The sequence below is a fragment of the Prunus avium genome, chromosome 1 (genome assembly GCF_965620075.1).
Source record: "Prunus avium chromosome 1, drPruAviu1.hap1.1, whole genome shotgun sequence".
Taxonomy (NCBI): Eukaryota; Viridiplantae; Streptophyta; class Magnoliopsida; order Rosales; family Rosaceae; genus Prunus; species Prunus avium.
In genome coordinates, this window is record NC_142284.1 from 58992597 (window position 1) to 59007732 (window position 15136).

At 34.7% G+C, this 15136-nt stretch overlaps 2 protein-coding genes across 2 annotated transcripts; one reads left to right on the top strand and one right to left on the bottom strand.

The window, feature by feature from the left end:
- Positions 1–3457: 3457 nt before the first annotated feature.
- AGL12 (AGAMOUS-like 12) lies at positions 3458–7908 on the bottom strand. Its single transcript, XM_021957374.2, has 7 exons — positions 7548–7908; positions 7191–7278; positions 5810–5871; positions 4463–4562; positions 4334–4375; positions 3893–3934; positions 3458–3783 (listed from the first exon to the last, which is right to left on the bottom strand). The coding sequence occupies exons 1-7, from the start codon at positions 7727–7729 to the stop codon at positions 3685–3687; spliced, it is 615 nt and encodes a 204-aa protein (XP_021813066.1). The 5' UTR covers positions 7730–7908; the 3' UTR covers positions 3458–3684.
- Positions 7909–11665: 3757 nt separating this feature from the next.
- Positions 11666–15113, top strand: LOC110750770 (uncharacterized). The gene is made up of 4 exons (XM_021951131.2): positions 11666–12038; positions 12831–13462; positions 13750–14265; positions 14807–15113. Exons 1-4 carry the CDS (start codon positions 11786–11788, stop codon positions 14960–14962), a joined length of 1557 nt encoding a protein of 518 aa, XP_021806823.2. The 5' UTR covers positions 11666–11785; the 3' UTR covers positions 14963–15113.
- The last annotated feature ends 23 nt before the right edge of the window (positions 15114–15136 follow it).

Below are 15136 nucleotides of genomic sequence, written 5' to 3' on the forward strand. Positions count from 1 at the left end.
TTGTGGATTTTTTAAGCCTTAAGGTTTTCTTAAAAATTCTCATTTGTGCCTACAAAAATGGGTAAATCGATTGGTATAGCCACAACCAAAATGACGAAGAGGAGAAAGGCAAGCAGTGCAAGCTTGAACAAACCACATAAGAAAGTGTTTGGATTTGGGGCCTTCAATGGTTTAAGTATGAGAGATTCACTATTATACCCAATATAGGAGCTCAAATTATAAAAAAAAACCCAATATGAAATGAACTTTAGAAACACACCTAAAGCCCATTTACAACATAATAAAAGGGTTTTTAACTTCATTTAAATTACAAAACTGTCATTGATTTCTTAAAACAAACTCAACACCAAAACCTCATAAAAAAGCCCAAAACACTTAATAGGGCATCAAAGTAATTTAATAATCAAAATTAAATTCAATAGGGTCAACTTTCATTTTTTGGGTTTTTTTTTTGGTTTGTTTATAAAAATTAAATGGTGTAGGGTTTATTTATAATTTTAGTGCTAAGAATGGGTATTTGACTAAATATCTCTTAGGTAGAGAATTTGGGTTTTCAATGCTTTGTTTAAGTGTTTGGTTTGGGTAAATCAGTTTCAATTTGGTTTAAGGGCTTTCAATGGTTTACGTGTTTATTCGGTTGTCTATATGGGTCCGTGCTGGTGTTTTGTCAGATTGTGGCTTTTGGTCACTTCTAGTTGGGAAAGGGAGGACTTTAGCAGGTAAAGGTTTATGAACCCTAAGCCACAAATTCCCCCAAAGTTGCCTAATTTGAACGAAGAAGACGAGACAGCTTCGTTACATATAAGGTAGCAATATTTGACTATAATGCCCATCCATGTGCCCCTCACATACTACAGTACCAACAACAGTAAAGTGAATTTCACTGAAATTGAGCAATGTCCTCAAATTGATTGGAATTGTAAACCACAAGGCCCCGTTTGGTTCACGGAATGGATTTGAGGGGAAATCAATTCCCATGTCATTTCCCAAGGAATGGGAATGAAAGATTCATTTCCCACGTTTGGTAATGTTAGGAAAGTAACCGGGAGATTTCACTTTGTTTCCTTTCCCATGTTTGTTTTGAGTAGGGATGGAAAACAAAGTTTGTATAATTTTCCAATTATATCCATATTAAATCAAATAAAAAAAAGAATGCATTTAATGATACGTTGTAATTATAAATTGTTCATAGAGACAAAATAGTCATGAAAATTGTGCATTGAATGTTGGCTCATTTTCCCAAACTTTCCCATGAGGAGGGAAACCAAAACCCAAGTTAAGAGGAGGGCATCACTTTCCCCCCTACTTTCCCATGTGCAAGGCATCCATTTCCCATGCCGGACTTATCAAACATGGGAAAGGAATTGAATTCCCATTCCCAAGTCTCATTTCCCATGAACCAAACGGGGCAAAGTTACAAATTGAAACCACATGAACCTTTGCGGTAAAAGTGATAAACCACATAGACCAAAAGTGACTTTTTGCCTTCAGAATTTTGTTGTGAAAAACGATGAGGGTGCATTGAAAATGTCAACACGTTGAAATCGGGGCATCATCCTAAGAGATTCAGCTTCGATCTCAGATGTGGGAGGGTCGTAAGATGAAGAGGGGTCTGATGGAGTTGGGATGAAGGCAATGGAGGACGATCTTTGTTTGCCCAATGAAGATAATAGGGGACAAATGTTAGAATATCATCATAATTATATGGAAGAGGAAGGGACATAAAGAAAAATCTTCGGCTAATGAGGAGTTGGTCGAAGAGGATTATTCGACTTTGGAGGAGGGAGAAACAGGGGCAATTAATATTTTCAACAATCAATCTCTTGGGAAATCATAGTCTCTATGCATCTAACTGCGCACAAAGGCAAACAAATATATCAATCCAACAATCATGGCAAAAAAATAATTGGGTAGATTACATAAAACCTCTTCAAATACAAGGTGAATTAAATTTAGAGAAGATGATAAGTGTTAGAGAGAGGGTTATGGGAGAAAAATGATGATGTAGTCCAAGAGAGGTGATAGGAACTTCGATATGAAAGTTGTTTGCTAATTGTGAGTTATTTGTTTATTTTAAAAAACATATTAAAAGAATTTTGAGTCTCGGGTTAGCTTTGGTAATCATAGAGTTCGATTGCAAGTTACTTGTTGTGTTTGAGTGTCACTGTGTCAGACTCAGGGGTCGCCAGGTCAAGGATCGGTTAGGTGGTCACTAGGTAAGATCATGGGGTTAGCATGTCGAGCCAAGAAGTGACTCGTTTAGGCCCATAGTTAAGGAGGCGGGCAATGGCGGAACCACTCCTAAACCTGGAGTGGCCCTCCCCCTCCCCCCTTACCCCTCCCATATTTTTATCCTTCCTTTATTATATATATAATATATATATAATTTGTAATAAATAACTTATAATTTAAGTTAAAATTTCCTCTAAAACAAATTAGACATGACTCAATTAGAAATATTTAACTCTAATTATGTAATTATTGAATGCTTAGGTGTTTTATAAACTTGTATTTTCTACTTCGCCCCCCTCCCCCCAACTTGACAATTCTAGCTAGAGGCGGGTTTGATTGTTAGAAGGGTAGGTTCGTGGGTAATAGGTCAAGTTCGTAGTCCATTGGTGCGGGTCGGGGCCATAGCAACATCCATCCGGGTCTTAGTGTCATGTGCATGAGTCTAAGAGCAAGTCCAGCAGTGGGGTTTGGACTGAGGCTAGGGGGGTTTGGGAGAAAAAAGGCCTCCAGCAGCAAGGTTTGGCCCGAGTTGGCTGTGGGGGCCACGAAGTCGGGCTGGTCCGAGGGCAGGTTCAGCCCCAGATCCAAAACGAGAGGTGCTGACGTCAGCAACAACAAAAATTTTATAAAAAATATAAAAAAACGAAAACAAAACAAAAAAATTCAGATTTTTTATAAATAAATACTTAGTCATATTTTTCACTTCCCACACCAAAAATATTTTTAAAAAAATTTGTCCAAATTAATTGTTTAGGTAAACAAATATGTGAAAAAAAATAAAAAAAAATAATAGTATTTGCCCTAAACTAGGGCAACTGCTGGAAACCAACATTGTTTTTTGCAAGGGCAGCCATTATTCACGTGAATGGTGGAATTGCTCTAAAAGTCATTGAAGGGTGGTAGAGGGGTAACAAATAAGTCCACTTGCTCAAGATGGCGAGTTTTATATATCATAATTTCAATTTTGACTTATTTTCAATTACGATGGAACTTTAAAGTAACACCTATTTATGCGGAATTTGAAAGTGCATGTTACAAAATTTTAATCACCCATATTTGTTTGAGAACAAAAAAACGAAAATTGTTTATAGATATTGTTTTCAGTTTCAAAAAAAGTGAAAACAAAATGTTCATCAGACAGTGCCTGATTAAGTTTGAACGAATATTCAAAGCATTCCAATCACTAAAATTCAACATATAAAGGGAACGAGATAATTCAATAACATACCACACCATAATATCCTCCTTATCATTTAAGTTACAATACAAGTTTACTACAATAACAACACTATAGTATATAATACTACAATATTGACACACATTTGATATCATAAGCAACCTAGCTAGCTAGATGATTATTAATCAGTACAATCTTGTTTATAAAAGTTTTTGTTATTATCTGCACCACCCCTGCAAATATGAGTACTACATCATCATTGCTAATACAAATTCTTAAATTTGAAATATGTCATCATCTGGTATGGTTAGTGGATATGGATTGTCAGAGGCCATTGGTGTAATGTTAGTAACTCCGATGTTCTCTTCAATAATCTACATGAAAAATATATCCAATATATTTAAGATTAGTAAGCTGAAAACTATAATTCAATATATCTTTACCCAAAAAAAAATTCATAAAAAGAAAAAAAAAATTGATTACCTTGTCTTGTAGATACTTATTTGCAGCTGTCAGTATTCCTTCCTTCAAAACATGAATTTAATTTTTTCAGAAAACTATATAAAATAATAACTCTACTATATTATTTAACTATGTAGTCTATACATTCTAAAATATAACCAAAAAAAAAAAACTATGTAATCTATACTATATGTTTAATTTAAATTTAATATGTAGTGCAGAAAGCAAAAAAGTTTACGATACTGTTTAGCAGATATGGCCTTAGCCAAGTCGACTAGACCGAATCACTACTAGAAAAGCTCACTTGCACCCAAGTTTCGAAAAAACAATAACCGAAAAAAAAAAAAATACTACGCTATATATGTGTGACTATTTGCACTATATCTCCAATTTGACAATAATATATACCATTTGATTCCTTACTAAAATAAATTAATTAGATATGCTGGAGTGCAAACTTACCGAATTCCTTAACAGTTGGATCTCTCGGAACAAAACGTCCATCTGTGATTGTTTAGCCACTCAGCTTTAGAAATCAATTTAACTTATTTATTCTTCGAATGTAATTGATGGAATTATAAAAAATTATACCTTTGCCGAGCGCACGTGATAAATCCATACTTCAAGATGTTTTTCAAGCACTTGTAGTTCATCCAAAGTCATTGTCTCAGCACCCCCTCCAAACATGTACCTGTAAAATAAATTTTTTTTGGTTACATTGGGAGGGTTTCTTTCTTGGGTGCCAAGCGAGGGGAAGGAGGAGGGTCACAAACACTGTAGTAACCCCACTCGACTTAAAATAAATTTTAGTAGATAACTTTCATAAACATCTTTATTTTATCTATATATATAGAGTAAAAGGTAGAGAGTGAAACATTCAAAATACCAGAAAATGCCCTTGGTTAATGCAAACATTAAGAATTGAAGTTATTAATTAAATGAGGATAATATGGTAAATTCACACTTTTTCATATTAAAAAAATTTAAAATTAAAAGAAAAATTAGATAATGGATCCTCCTTTTAAGGAACACAACTACCCATTATCTTTTTTTAATTCTAAAATAAATTTATTTTAAATAAAAAAAAGCCTCTCACAGGCGCGGAAGTGCATGCGGAGAGGCTAGTATATATATAAATAAATTAGTTAGGATAGCGGTAAGAAATGGAAGGCATATTTTTTTGCAAATATTTGTGAATAAATTACAAATTTTTTTATTTATCACTTTACTCACATAGCTAGCTCTTGATCTCCCGCTTAGATGTAATATAGTCAAACAAATAAGAGAAATACCACTAAACTAATAACTATTTGGTAACAAATAATTATACTTGGACCTTAAAGAACGATACATGCAATGATGTAAATACAATCATTGGATTAAATGACCACGAAAAGTAAGGATCCAAACATTGTTGAATTTTGTTCCTAATTAGTATTTCAACTCTCTTACATGAGATGGGATCATTAATATGGATCCTATGGAATCAAGTCCAAATTTCTATAGCTACTAGAAGAAGAAAAAAAAAGTCTAAATTGGGTTTACATTTTTTTTTTTTTGACATGAGGTTTTTTCATGGCTTCATGTACAACAAATCAAAATGGAACATGATAAAATCAGTGTCTCATCATCTATCTTATTATTATTATTATTATTTGTATTGAATACAAGTGATAGTCTCAACTATAGAGGAGAGGGGGATTTCTCACACACACAACTACTAAGGTGACATAGAGATTCGAATATGAGACCACCAGTCTGCATGTTAAGACTCTTTTTCGCTGAGTTAGACCCGTTGGCTATTAATTTTTAGAATATGGGTATTTGATTTGAATGATTTTTCTATACAATTTTTAGAATATGGATATTCTCATATGTAAAGACAAGTCATGCATCCTATAAGAACAAATAAGACATTATGAGGTTGTTTTGTAATACCTGAGACCTTTTTGCAGTATTTCAATCTCCTGTTTCAGCAGGTTAATCTCTTTTTTTGCATCCTATACCAATGAAAACAAAACGTGGAAATTTAAGTTAGATTCAAAAACAAATTATTTACATATTTGGGCAGCCACACAAATTTTCTGCTGTTTCACTTCTCTTCATCTAAGCAGATAATAAATTTTCGTACATAAAAATCAACAACAGTCATATATGAACATAATGTAAGATGCACATCCATATGTAAGTTGATGAATATGTGCTTTTACCATCGAATGATTTTTATTTATTTACATTTTGTCTCCTAAACTTTACCTCTAGTGTTAATGTACCACCTATGTTTAAGGCCGTAATCGCATGATATACTTGTCAGATATTTTAAAGGGTGATTTTTTCATTTAACTATACTTAAAAAGTTAGAAATTTTAAAACTACAACAAATATAGAAACATAAGTAGGATATTGGGTCCTAATTCGAGTGAAGTTGTGACGTAATTAAATTCTATGTGATATAAATAGGACTCTAAGAGGGCTAAGAAAGCTTAACGAGAGTAAGAGAGGCCCCAAACTAGGTTGAACAAGGGTGAGAAAGAGATTGAGAGCTAAGGGTTGATTGAAAGCAAAGTTGTTTTTGTTCTTCTCTAATGAAATTTCTCAAGAAATCACCAAAAGAGGACACAAGCATTTTGAGAAACCTCCATACAACAGGCCAATACACCATACCACATGGGTTAATCACAACTAAGTATCTAACTTATCACAAATATAATATCGTCATCGTCATTCATATGAGTTGACCAACTAAACGGAAACAAAATACCACTAAATCAAAGACTAGTTTTATAATTTAGATTAAAGGTTCCCTCCAAAAAATTATGAAGAAATAAGTCAAAAGAAGCATAATATATACTTAAATCGTAAGCAACAACCATCTAAGAGAAGCGTGCACCATCTTATAAGTCTTATTGACGGGTCATTCAGAGATATGATCCGACAGACATCGATAGCTCCACAATAGATTCCTGTAATAAGGTGTCACAATATTCTTGGCCTTCCACAAAGTTGTGACATGAGAAACATTATTCTGTGTATCTGCGTGTTATTTTCTTCCTTTATTCAATTAATATTGTTATTCTTGTAAGAATTATTTTATATCCAGCATCTGATGCTGCACTATCTTTACCAATAATAATATGGATGGGAATAATATTCGTTTTATACCACCATACAACACGTATATATGTGTGCTTTCTTTGTGTGCTTGCAGCTATGTATATAACACGAGAAATTATTTAGTGTGACGGTACACATATGTAACAGTAGAGAAATAAATGCCGGAAAAAGAGAGCATGAAGTGGTAAGATATGATCGTACGTACCAGAGTTTGCGTTTCTATGGCTTGATCAGCCTGAGACACTCGGGTTGGCTTCATCTTCATGTACCTCTCAATGAGCCCTTGCATGTTTCTAGCACAATAAATAACAAAGCAAGTTCAACAAGAATTCATGCAGAAGCTAGCCAGCTTTTAAAAGAATAATTAACATTTCTATACAAATATTTCCTTTTTTTATATCTAATTATGTATTTATACACTGAACATGCAGTTTCAAAGGCATGAGTGTACCTATTTGATGTATAATTAATTGTAAATTCTTTCTTTTAATTCTTAACAAAAAATGGCATCCTAAACACACATATATATACACATTATACACAAACAGAGAGAGCTAGAGACCCTTTGGTGGCAAGTTCAAAGAGCTTTCCATGGGAGGAGAAAATGAAAATTCCAATATCAGCATCACACAGCACAGAGAGCTCCTTAGCCTTCTTCAGCAGCCCCGCCCGGCGCTTGCAGAAGGTAACCTGCCTGTGCACCGGGTTCTCGATCTTCTTCATCTGAACCTTTCCACGAGCCATGTCGAATTCAATACTCGACCTCAGTACGTACTTTTTTCGATCTAATTTATGAGTATGGAGAATGGTTTGATTTTGTAAGCTGCTTTAATGCAGACAACCTCCCACTAGTTTGAACTAGCTTCGAGGTTGTTGCAGACCCTCCTCTAATTGGGAACTTAGAGCTGACGGTTTGCCTCTTAAGTATGGAGGGCTTAGTGCCTTATATACCTCACGTGGATTCTCTTCTATCTCTCCACCCCATAATTAAGAATATGGCGGCACCTACCTTTACAAATCACTAAGCTTTGTTTAACAATTAATTAGTTTAACCTCTCACATTAAATTAGGTCTCTTTATTCTATCCTGCTCTCTATCTTCAACAGAATTTCAATTCCACTAATCACATTACCCGCACATTCTCTACCAAGGCTAATTTGGTCATTTTTCCTTGTAACAACAAACTATAAATCGGGCTCAAACCAAGCCTCTTTCTCTCTGCTTATCTGCCAAGCGTAGAGTTACTACTGGTTTGGTTGCTCAGCTTGACTAGATTGGAGTTGAGTCCGAACTAGTGCTTATCAATCTCACTCGCCTTTATGAAATTTGTAAAGAGAGAATATATTGAATTGTTGTCCAATTTCAACAATCCAATATATTAGTTACACATTAGTGAGTGTGACCTCTATTAGAAATGCTTTACAAATTGTACTTTTATTAAAGTCACCTGATCTCATGAGTAGGTCAACAGAAGAGTATGGCCCTCCCACTGGATTAAGAATCCTCAGTGACCATTCAACACTCTCAGGTGAAGGAAAAGTATACTTGTGTGTGGGACAGTTGAAATCTAGTCAGCATGCAATTTGGATGCTTTTTGTTTTTTTTTCATGTGCAGCCCATCAGTTTCTTAATGAACCAATGAGTTGCCCATGTTGGGTTGCTTTAGCTTTAGCTTTTTAACTTTTTACTTGTCCCCCCCTTCCCCTTGGCCTTCCCTTCACGCATTGCCCTTTGTTTCTGTAACAAAACCCTAGCATGCTTTAAGCTTTCCAAGCTTATTAACAAAGTTTTGCTTTTTCTCTTCAATAAAAAAACTACCAAAAGTCAGGCTAGCCTTCTCCACTGTCTCCCTAAAACCCTTTTTAAATCTTGTGAGAATTTGGTTAATTATTATTAATCTTCATCTTAACTTTGAAGCCAAGAATCTTGTCAAATCCTACACGTTCAATACAATTCATTAAAGAGATCTCTTTGACATCGACGATCGCAGTCTACATGAAGTGGCTTAAACAGAAGCCACGTGGATGCCTATAGTTCTTTTGCAGGGTAAAAGCTTGATTCCAAAAATCTTTTGCTAACACTCACTTAGCCACTTAGCTTTCAAAAGTTAAAGCCTAATAGTGTAAGGCAAAAAGAAATATATAAAAAATGCCACAGTTCCTAATATCTATATAATATTAACTTTTGCGCCATACATATGAACCAACGAGATTCCATTATCATTTTGGCCCATTCAAACAAATAACATGTGAAACCTTAAAGACCTCATATGTACGGTACGGGTTTTGTTTTCTGTTTTGTTTTATTTGGCTTTTTTTTAAAATTGAAGACAAAAAAGGCTAGAGACGAAAATGAGAAGAGGTTAATGAAGATGAAGTTGAGGAAAAGCTTGGTAACACTTTTTACTTGTTGGTGTAGGTGGCTTGATACAAGTTATGACGTGTAAGTCTCATATCGGAGAATACAACAATAAACTAAAATTCAAATATAGATGGTCCACTACTAATTATTCTGATGCATTTTAAGTTAAAACCTCACACCACACCTAGGGGTTCATCAAGCATATCCCACCCAAGCAGGGGCAGAGCCACATTAAGGCCTATCGTGGCCCTGGCTCCCCATTTATTTGAATCCTAACTCCACCCTTGCACCCAAGGTATTGGACCTAGGTGGTTAAGGTACAATATCGATGCATGATTTGGACTGGTGTTAGGCTCCTATTGGACCTAGGTGGTTATGTCAAAACTAGTTTGATAACACTTTCGTTTTCTTTTTCTTTTTCTTGTTAGTTATATATATAGGGGAAATGTGTGGGACCAAGGGAGAAATGAAGGAGTGTTGAAGAATATGAATCTCACATCGCAAACTTGACTAAATAAAATACCAAATATAATGAATGGTTCTACTCTTATCTATAGTAATGGATAATGCTTCAAACTACTCTTATCTATAAATGAAAATTTTGGAATTTTTTTTAATTTAAAGAGTATATCCAATAGCTCTATATGTGAAGCATGTACATTTGTTCCTTTTTTCATGTTACAGCCCGCAAATAACCGTACAACGTTACATTTCTATCACATTTATTATTCAAACGCACTTTTTCAGGAGGAGTGACGTCTACAAAACGATCTACTAAAACATAAGGATGAGCAGTTCGCCAATATAAAGGATGGAACTTCATAACAGATATGAAAAAAAAAAAAAAAAAAAAAGTAGAGCCGATCGGCTATACTATATATTAAATTTTAAAAAAATACCCAGTATAGCCGCGCGGCTATACTCTTAAGATATATTATTATAAATTAAAAATATATATATATATATATATATATATATGTATATATATGTAATATATTATATATGCATATAGAATATATATACATATATTATACATGCATAGTTTAAATGTATATTTTCTCTATAAGAGATTAAAGTAAAATATCATTTGTAGAAAAAAAATCATATTCATTTTATCATGCGTAAATTTTCTCTATAAGAGAAAAAATCCAATGTTCAAAGCTGATGGTTAGAGGCATGTCCAGAGTTCATAACATAGAAACCAAATATTCATTATCATCCACTTAACGTTGCTTTGCATCAACAAACTCATTTAATATTAATGATAATCCATACCTGTCAAATCAAATATCATTGTCAGTTATATTTTATTCCATGGGCGGATCCAGCTAAAAGAGATTATAAAATAGAGATTTGTTTAGAAAATGATGTTAATCAGACGGCCCTCACAAAACAAAGCTCCTATTTACAAACAAAAAAAATCCTTCCACCCACAAAGTTTAAAAGATCACAACAACGACCCGTTAAAAGAGAAGAGAGAAGGAGAGAGAGATCCGTTAAAAAAAAAGAGAAGAGATAGATCACAAAACAAAGTTTTTATTTTCACTATATTTTTTTTTATTCGGATTATTTTCGCTATATAGAGATGCAACATTAATAGAGTCAATTTGAACTCTCGTCCAATTAGTTTTTTTTTAATTGCCTTTTTTTATTAAAAAAAAACATTGGTCCAGTATGTTTATATGGTGTTAACTTGTCATTTTGACCCACTCCATCATGTCATCTCATAATTCGAACCGTTCATTCTTTGTTTCATTATTTTAAGGAATGGTTAATCATTTAACTATGATCAAATAAACATGCAAACACAATTTTACCTATATACAATTAAATAATCACGATGCTTATTTAATGAGGAAATATAGTTCAGTTTAGACTCAACTACACAAAAAAATCCTTCCTAATACCTTCTTTTCCATAATTACTTTCTCAGCCCAAGAATTCCAACCATCCATCACCACTAACATGTAATTCCCCTTTCTCAAATAATCCCTCTTTTTATCGTTCACTTTTCATATGCACGAAAACCAAATTATAATTACCAATTATCAATAATCATACTTGAAAAGAAACACCATTATAGAAAGGTGGTACATAATGCGATAACCCTAACATTACCCCTCAAAATAATTATTCTTATATCCAATTTGAGGTCCTGCTTTTGAATCCCTCCACGAAATTTGTTTGAACACTTCGTATGCGTGATCATCCTGCAGTAGAAGCCCATTCTTGTTTGTTAGCTTTCAAGTGGGCCTAAATTTTATGTGTTGGGTTTCTCGCAAGACCATCCACATGTACCTGTGAAAACTACCAACACTGCAAGCGTCAGCAACTTTGCTTCAAAGCAAAAGCTCTCTCTCTCTCTGTTTTCTTCGCCAACGCAACAAAGTGAGATTTTTACATACCAGATGATCCAGTTCTTCCTTACAGTTACAAAAAATGGGTCTTCTCAACTCAGCTTTGGTTGTTGTTTGTGTTCTTGTTTGTCAACTATTTGCCTTGAATTTGGGTGATCTTGTAAGCACTGTCTCAGAGAAGTACATATCAGCAATAGGTGACCCAGGAATGAAGAACCCAAATGTGAGAGTTGCATTGGAAGCTTGGAACTTCTGCAATGAAGTTGGAATGGAAGCACCCAACATGGGCAGCCCCAGGCTGGCCGATTGTGCTGATATTGATTGCTCTCTTACTGGTATGCTCAAGTTCAGCCCAAAAATATAACTGAAGTACCCAAATGTGTTTGAGTAAATACTGACATGTTTAGAGTTTCACAAATTTCTTTTTTATGTATGCATGATTTGATGGAAAACCTATTTGGCTTATGAAGTTAATGATCATTAATTACCCTTACTTTAGCTTCTTGATAAGAGGTGAATGGTTGTCTTTGCTTTTGAGTTAGTGGGTTAATCTGTTTTGTTCTTTCTTCAATTGGGATTTTCCCACTAGATAATGTATGAGACCCATTATTATATGTAAACCAATTTCCGGCAACTTATGAGGAACTTTCATGATCAATAATAGGAATCTAGTGTACTTTTTAGTCAGCTCAGTTTTCCTTAATTGTTTCTGGATGATGCAAATTTTCACAAATCACTACACATTCTGAAATTAGTTAGAATAAAATAGTCGGTCTGTATTTTTCAATACTGTTTATGCTTCTGCTGGTTATTTCCAATAGTTTCTGGTATAATTCACGGACTTGGAACTGTCTTGATGCTAATTAAAACTTGATTCCTTAATTTGTGACTGTGGCTTGCTTCTTTCAGCACCAACTACACACATGCAGCCTGCCTGAACTTAGCTGTAGAATGATTGTACTACGAAATGATTACTTCTTTCTGTAAATTCATGTCGGTATCAATTTACCATATTTAGGACTAGTTATAATCCAAACTAATACTGAAGTACATTGTTTGTAATTTTTGTGTCACTTAGACTTTGCTTTCTTATTGATCCTTTTTGGTTTTATATTTTCTGTTATCAGATCATTTGGATAGGACCTCTCTAGGTATGGAAAGTAAGTGTGTGATTCATCACAGAGTAAATGAATCAGACAACAACTTACGGGCTGGTGGTAAGTTTCCTGTAAGGGATTTTAAGCCATACACAGACCCTGACTTATATGCAAAGGAAAAGGAGCTGTATCTTGCTTCTCTATGTGAGGTTCATAATTCATCAGATCCGTGGCAATTTTGGATGGTCATGCTTAAGAATGGAAATTTTGACAAAAACACTACTCTTTGTCCTGAAAATGGCAAGCCGGTAAGCAGAATTGTTACGGATAGGAATTTTCCATGTTTTGGTCAAGGTTGTATGAATCAGCCACTTGTCTACCATAACTACTCAAGATTGGTTTCTTATGGTGACCGAGCAGTGTCTTTAATTGGAGGATTTTATGGAACTTATGATCTTGATGCTGATTTGAGCGAAGGTATAGGGAAGAACTCCTACTTTTCAGTCTCATGGCAGAAAAACTTGGGCACAGGAAGTTGGATTTTCTCGAATAGATTGACAACATCTTCAAAGTACCCCTGGCTTATGTTGTATCTTCGTGCAGATGCAACAAAAGGACTTAATGGTGGTTATCACTATGACGGCCGTGGCATCATGAGAAAGGTCAGTTCCGCAGCTTTAATTCTTACTCACGGGCATTAGAATTTCACGTCCCAAAACATCTTCAAAGTACCCCTATTTCTTTTCTTTATTTTGTTTACTATTCTGACTGGCCACAAACATACAAAATGAAATCTGGATGCTCTCTTATGTAAATCTAAATCTTGTACATTGGATCAAATCTATTTAATACTATTTCTTTGATATTTCTATTCCTCATGCGTCAATATTTCAAAGTTTGAAGTCACATCTCAAAGCATTTCATAGATAATTTTACTTGTTTTTTTCAGCTTCCAGTCTCTCCACATTTTAAAGTAAGATTGACACTAGATGTTAAACGTGGAGGAGGTTCCAATAGTCAATTTTATCTCCTTGACATAGGGAGCTGTTGGAAGAACAATGGAAAACCATGTGATGGTAATGTTCTGACAGATGTGACTAGATACAGTGAAATGATCATAAATCCAGAAACTACAAGCTGGTGTCGGCCGGATAACCTTGTTTCCTGCCCTCCTTACCATGTTACTCGTACCGGTGATATAATATATCGAAATGAAACATCTCGTTTTCCATATTCTGCTTATCATCTCTATTGCACACCTGGAAATGCTGAATTTCTGGAGAAACCGTATGACATATGTGACCCATATAGCAATCCACAAGCACAAGAACTGGTACAAATTCTTCCACATCCTGAATGGGCTGTACATGGCTATCCTGCTAAACAAGGAGATGGATGGGTTGGGGACCCCAGGACATGGGAGCTTGATGTGGGGGCCCTCTCTAGCCGGTTGTATTTCTACCAGGTATAATTCAGTATTTGCTCCAAAACTTTCATTGAGAGTTCATTTCATTAATCTTTTTGGCATTTCAGTTGGTTTTTGTTTTTTGAAATATGAAATTTGCTTTTTGGAGCTTGTTACCTTGTTACCTTGTGTCCAGTCATAGAAAAAAGTTGAGTCATCATGCATCCCACACAAGCACCCTCTGCATTAAACAGCTAAACGCATGAAAGCTGCAAACATGAAAATGCACCGCATAGATGGTTAAAGAGCCTTGCTGGGTATTATTTACAAGTCTTTGCAATTGGGATGACAAGGGGCCCCTCCGTCCATATTCACATATAAATTGAAAAAAAAAATACAAAAAAAGTTGCAAGTATAACAACACAAAATTTCCCGACAATGCATATAATTATTTCAAAATTGTTTTATTTTTTTGGGGGTTTTAGTGAATAATTTTTCTTTGCCTCAAGTAGAAGCCTATATTCTTCTAGTTGACTGCAGAAACTATTTGTAGTCGGTCATTTTCTCCACTTACCTAGGTGTTCATGATCTTGTTGCACAGGACCCAGGAACAAAACCAGCAGAGAGGGTATGGTCTTCGATTAATGTTGGTACAGAAATATATGTCAGTAGCCCAGGAGAGACTGCAGAATGGACTGTAAGTGATTTTGATGTACTCGTTCCTGAAGGTGTTGAAGATGGTTCTAGCTCTTATTGAAATCTCTCCATTACTTAATCATGTAAATAGATGTCGAAGTATTTGTACATTATACATATACAAATTCCATGTACCTATACGAAATGCCATTGATACATAACTTACATTTGTTATGTGGGAGGTTGAGCAGACATGTCAGACTGATCTTGCACTTGGTTTTTGCCCTTTTGTTTG

Coding starts and splice junctions, on each gene's coding strand:
- AGL12 (XM_021957374.2), bottom strand. CDS start 7,729: ATGGCTCGTGGAAAGGTTCAGATGAAGAAGATCGAGAACCCGGTGCAC. Junction 4,563..5,809: donor ATACTGCAAAAAGGTCTCAG/GTATTACAAAAC, acceptor TTTATTTTACAG/GTACATGTTTGGAGGGGGTG. Junction 3,935..4,333: donor TCCAACTGTTAAGGAATTCG/GTAAGTTTGCAC, acceptor CATGTTTTGAAG/GAAGGAATACTGACAGCTGC.
- LOC110750770 (XM_021951131.2), top strand. CDS start 11,786: ATGGGTCTTCTCAACTCAGCTTTGGTTGTTGTTTGTGTTCTTGTTTGT. Junction 13,463..13,749: donor GCCGTGGCATCATGAGAAAG/GTCAGTTCCGCA, acceptor TGTTTTTTTCAG/CTTCCAGTCTCTCCACATTT. Junction 14,266..14,806: donor GCCGGTTGTATTTCTACCAG/GTATAATTCAGT, acceptor CTTGTTGCACAG/GACCCAGGAACAAAACCAGC.